The 5273-nt window shown below is 37.3% G+C and overlaps 1 protein-coding gene across 1 annotated transcript in view; it reads right to left on the reverse strand.

Annotated features, from left to right (window-relative positions):
* Positions 1 to 5273, reverse strand: part of LOC117110082 (E3 ubiquitin-protein ligase rnf213-alpha-like) — a gene marked incomplete at its 3' end in the record, with an annotated part of 17735 nt that overhangs the window by 4625 nt on the left and 7837 nt on the right. Inside the window, exon 5 of the mRNA XM_033252668.1 lies at positions 103 to 335. Within this exon, the coding sequence (XP_033108559.1) occupies positions 103 to 335 (233 nt within the window). The remainder of the gene's footprint in view (positions 1 to 102; positions 336 to 5273) is intronic.

Consider the following 5273-nt stretch of genomic DNA (forward strand, 5'->3'; position numbering starts at 1 on the left):
TTGTAAACAGTTTATTTGAATTTTCAGATTGGACTAAATTTAAAAATAATATTAATTCTTCTTTCATCAAATAAACAAAGTATTCAAAATTAAAACACAAACCATTTGCCTTAGGTTGCATCCTGTTTGTCATTAATGCTCTGTCAACAATAGCTCTGCCCATTTGGTTGTAGAGGAATTCATAAGTGTAGCAGTCTTGTCCTTGCTTTCTTCTGGCATGAACAACATACTTGTATGCTATACATTGAGACTTGACATTGGAATTTGAGTGTGGCTTTAGGTAATAAGGTTTTACAGTGAGAGTTCCAGTCATGAAAACATAGTTACTTTGAAATCTGAAAGAAAATTTACTTCCATTTCCATCCATTTATGACATACATTGATATAAAATATCAGATTATTTTGGGATGAAACAGCAGTATTATAATCAGAAAAATCTTTTTATTTATAGTAGATCTTGTAGAACAGATTTGGTAAACCTTTTATTTTATTTTTTTTTTTTATTCAATTTGGACACAAGATTCCTATGTGGGATATGGATGGTATGAAAAACATTTTTTTGTCCTCTGGGCTTAAAAGAATTAGAGATAAGGTTGTTGTACCTTTACATACCTTCTGCAAAAATGAGTGATTTGTTATGAATCCAGGTATGTTACAGTATAGGCCAACTTCGGCTGCCGACACCTTCGGCCGCGCCCTGTCGAACACCAAAATGTATGGAGCGCCCTTTGAGTGCTTTGCCGATTGGAAGTTGAATGCGCGCTATTGTTTGTCACGCTGATATACAGTGGTTGAATGAGCGCTATTATATCCATTCAATTCTAAACCTCAAATTCAGAAACACTCAAGCTTACATTGTTACAGATAGGCCTAAACACACAGAACATGTCGTAACAATTAATATTAATAGTGTGTTAAAATTTCAGTGATAAAATTATATAATTTGTGAAAAAATTGTAACGATTAAACATGGCAAACTTTGCGCTGCCACTTACACCATGGTTAACACAAGCAACATATTTGCAAGATTTGTAAACATTTTGACGATAATAATTGTTAAAGGTAAACTTCATGCTTGTTATCGATTATAGATCTCATTTTTTGCATGTGCACTTGTTTACTATTCAGTAATGTAAATATAAAGACCTGAATTTTAAATCACCAATAAATTAAATATTTGATTGAGTAAATTAATTGATTGGCTTTAATGATATAAAGTGTATGTACATTAAGGGCATGAGAATAGAGAGATATTCCTAAAGAATTTTTATTGACTAATGATTGACAAATTTACTCTAGATTTCTTTTTCCAACTCTTGTAAATAACACACTTTCATTACCCTCGCTAATGTGTTATTTTACATCCGATCTTGTATGAAAAGATAACATGAACAGACAACAGACATAAAAATAAAATTATTAAATAAAAATGTTTTATTTTGTGGATAAAGGACGAAATTTGTGCATGTGTATCATTCTAAATTTTATTTGACGAAATTCTATTTTGTGAATAAAGGAAACTGACGAAATATGAATAAAAATACTGTAAAAAATGCGTTTCCTAGTCTATTTTTTTCAAATATGGTAATTGCTATAGTAAGCATCTTTATCGTCAACCGTCATCACAAATCAGCGATATAGTGCCAACAAGCAGTTGCATTAGATCATTCGGCAGTTGATGACTCTACCAGTTCTTCCAATCGAGCACGTTGAAGAGGTCTTCCGGGGCATCACAGCAGCAGCTAACGGTTCTCCAGTGCTCGAAAACATGCTAGAGTACAGGGACGTATCCAGGGGGGGAGCCGTGGGAGCCGCGGCTCCCCCCCCCCTTTGTATATAGTGTTAATATTTTCAACATTCTTCTTGCTTGCTAATATAAATTTTTTTGAACTACAAGCAGCACCACAACACAAAATAGCGTGTGTATACCGTAAAACCTCAAAAAGAAGTCCAAAGAGCTTAATCTAGAATTCCAATTTGAATTGAAGCCCCCTTTTTAAGATTGCAAAAGTAGCGTCGAACAGAAGTTCATCAATATAGCATTGGCCTCTTTTCGAGATAGTACAGCATATACACTATTTATAGTAGTAATTCCCAAAATTTACAGCATTCATTTAGAAAAGAACCCCCACCCCAAATCCTTTGCAAAAGTAGCATCGAGAAGAAAAGAAGCCGATCAAGTTGAAATTATACTAGATGAGGTAAGCAATCTGATTTTCTATTTAAATGATAGATAGATTAAAAGTACGTAGGTAGGGCCTATAGAACGTACTGTAACTGATGGGTCTGGTAGAGTAGGCATAGCCTATCTACGTCTAGCATAAGTGGTAGTAGGCAGGCCTACACATTACCCAATCATTAACGCGCACACATTCTTAGCATGCAGACAGGTCTAGCATGACAGTTGTCTTAGACCGATTTAAGGGAAGCGTATGTAGATGCCTAGTGCTAACAAAGGTTGTAAATAATTATAGAAGGCGGAAAGGCACATTAAATTGTGCCGCTTAATTAAAAACAAGTATATTTATCAATCTTATCTATCAATCTTACTCTCTTAGGATGGGACCCAAAAAGAGGAAAATAGAACGTGGACAAACACTATTAAATTTTATCCCCCGAAAATCGACAGCTGATACGAGGGAGAATAATGATGGTAAGAAAGCTCCTTATAATACAGTATCTGGTGGTACTTGTGGTGGTTATGTGACCAGTTCAGTGAATGGGTGTGACTGGCCTGTGTCATTCTGTGTATCAATAACAATAAGTGTTTATATGTGTGCCCATTGTGATTGCCGCTTTTTACAAGGAAATTGAATCTTGAAATGACTGTAGTTAAAGCAGAACAGTAAAATTTGCCAATTATCACTGTTTGACCTTTATGCCTACTATACTTACAATGCTATATATGAGACTAAATTATAAAATTGGCTTAAATTTGCATATAAAATAGTGCGAACTTCTGATTTTCCAGTTTCACAACCAGTAGGCCTAAGATAATATCGATTTCATATAAAGTGCAGATTTTAATTAGCGCTGTTCAAATTGTAGCTATCGTTACTCTACTTCCTTCCATCTGCACACGAAATACGACTCCTGTCTCTTATACACACCTGGGCAAGTAAATATGGGAAGCCCATATTTAATCCAAATGGAGCCCATGTGCCAAATATGCTGTCTCTTATACACATCTAGATGTGTATAAGAGACAGGTACCAAATGTGCTGAGGATCAGCCCGCAAATTATCCAAATGCAGCATCCGATGAAGCGAGAAATACCGAGGATCAGCCCGTCCCTGATCCAAGTGAAGCATCCGATAACAAACGTTATGATAATCAGCTCGCTACTGATCTAAACAAAACACCCGATAACAGACGTGTTGATGATCAGCTCGCCTCTGATATAAACGAAATACCCGATACTAGACGTGCTGAGGATCAGTCCGCCTCTGGTCCAAATGAAACATCATATGCCAGGCATGCTGAGGATCAGCCCGTCTCTGATCCAAATGGAGCATCCGATACCAGACGTCTGAGACGTGCTGACAATGGGCACCTTGGTTTTAAACCAGGTACGCCTACTCTACAACACAATGAAAGACAGAAGGCTACGGCCATCGTTGCTCCCTCTACTAATTCTTCTATCCTTTCTGTTGATTACGACATAGGCATATTTGTAGATAAAAAAGCAACTGATATGGAAAAATTGTTCATACTTCAAAACAAATGGCAGCCAAATATTGGGTTTCACTGGCCATTTTCATTTAAAAAACAAGGCTGCCACACGTTTAAATGGTATTTACAGCAACACCATATCGACAAGTTTCCTGATATTTCTTTTAGTCAGACGGCAGGAGGGTTGTTTTGTAAAGTGTGCGTTTTGACCAGGTTAGGAGAAGCTACGTATAGGACGGATGTTCCTCTTGGGGACCTTAGTTAAAAAGCCTTTAACGCGTTATGATCGCATATTAGGAGAGACTGGTGACTTAAACAAACATTTGAACAATGAATACCACAAGAATGCAGCAGCAAAATGTCAAGCGTTTGTCACGGCTCAACTCAAACATACCAATATCGTTAAGGTCATGGATGCCAGTCATCGTGAAACTTGCGAAAAGAATCGTTTACGGTTACGACCAATAGTAAAGATCATCGATTTCTGTGGTAAAAACAACATAGCGTTAAGAGGCCGAAATGACGGTGGACCTATTATTTTGGACAAATTGGAGGACGGGGAAGGTAATTTTCGTCGTCTATTAAAGTTTAGGGTAAATGGAGGAGACCAGGATCTTAAATACCATATCCAAGATTCTCCGCACAATGCTTGTTATATGTCACCCATGGTGCAAAACGAAATAATTGAATGCATTGGCGCCGAATTGAAGGAACAAATCATAAATCGTGTTAAAATGTCCAGATTTTTTGTCATAATGGCAGATGAGACAACTGATATATCCTCAACTGAACAGCTAGCCATATGCTTTCGCTACTATGACTCTGAAGCACAAGATATTCGAGAAGAGTTCGTTTGTTTTATCGACGTTATAGACAAAGAATATGCGCCAAATCAGCCCGGAGAAATCGAGGAGTGCCAAGAAATTCCAAGAACAATGGAGGAATATCTCGAAAAATGTAATGAAGACACGGAGAGGTCGTTTACTATCGAAGAGCCAAGACTCACTGGAGAAGTAATTGGTAAGGCAATCCTGCATGTGTTAGAGAATGCCGGAATGAATCTTGAGGCAGCCATCGGCCAAAGTTACGATGGTGCCACAGTAATGAGTTCGTCTGCTGTTGGTACTAGTGCATATGTTAAAAAACATTGTATTCATGCTGATTATTATCATTGTTCTGCTCATGTTCTAAATCTATCTTTAGTGCACGCATCAAAGTTGCCAGTTGTGAGAAATATGATAAGCAGAGTAAAAGAAGTGACAACATTTCTGTCTAAGAGCAACAAAAAGAAGGCGATTCTTGCTAAAGCTGCAGATATATCAAAAGCTCAAGGTCAGAGTGGTTTACAATCGCTTTGTGAAACCAGATGGGTGGAACGGGTGACAGCTCTTGAGAGGTTTGTTACGAATTACGTCGTAATCGTGAGAGCGTTGATGGCAATTAGCCGATGGAGAGACACAAATGCAAACCAAAAGGCGAAATCTCTACTTAATGGTATTACAAACAGCACTTTCGTAGTAACCTTATTCAGTTGTGTTGCAGTATTGAACAACATTGACAACTTGTCGAAAAATCTTCAGAAGAAAAACAATAGCTTGCGG

Source organism: Anneissia japonica, unplaced genomic scaffold (genome assembly GCF_011630105.1).
Source record: "Anneissia japonica isolate Jap-2015-1 unplaced genomic scaffold, ASM1163010v1 scaffold287588_len240510_cov160, whole genome shotgun sequence".
NCBI lineage: Eukaryota > Metazoa > Echinodermata > Crinoidea > Comatulida > Comatulidae > Anneissia > Anneissia japonica.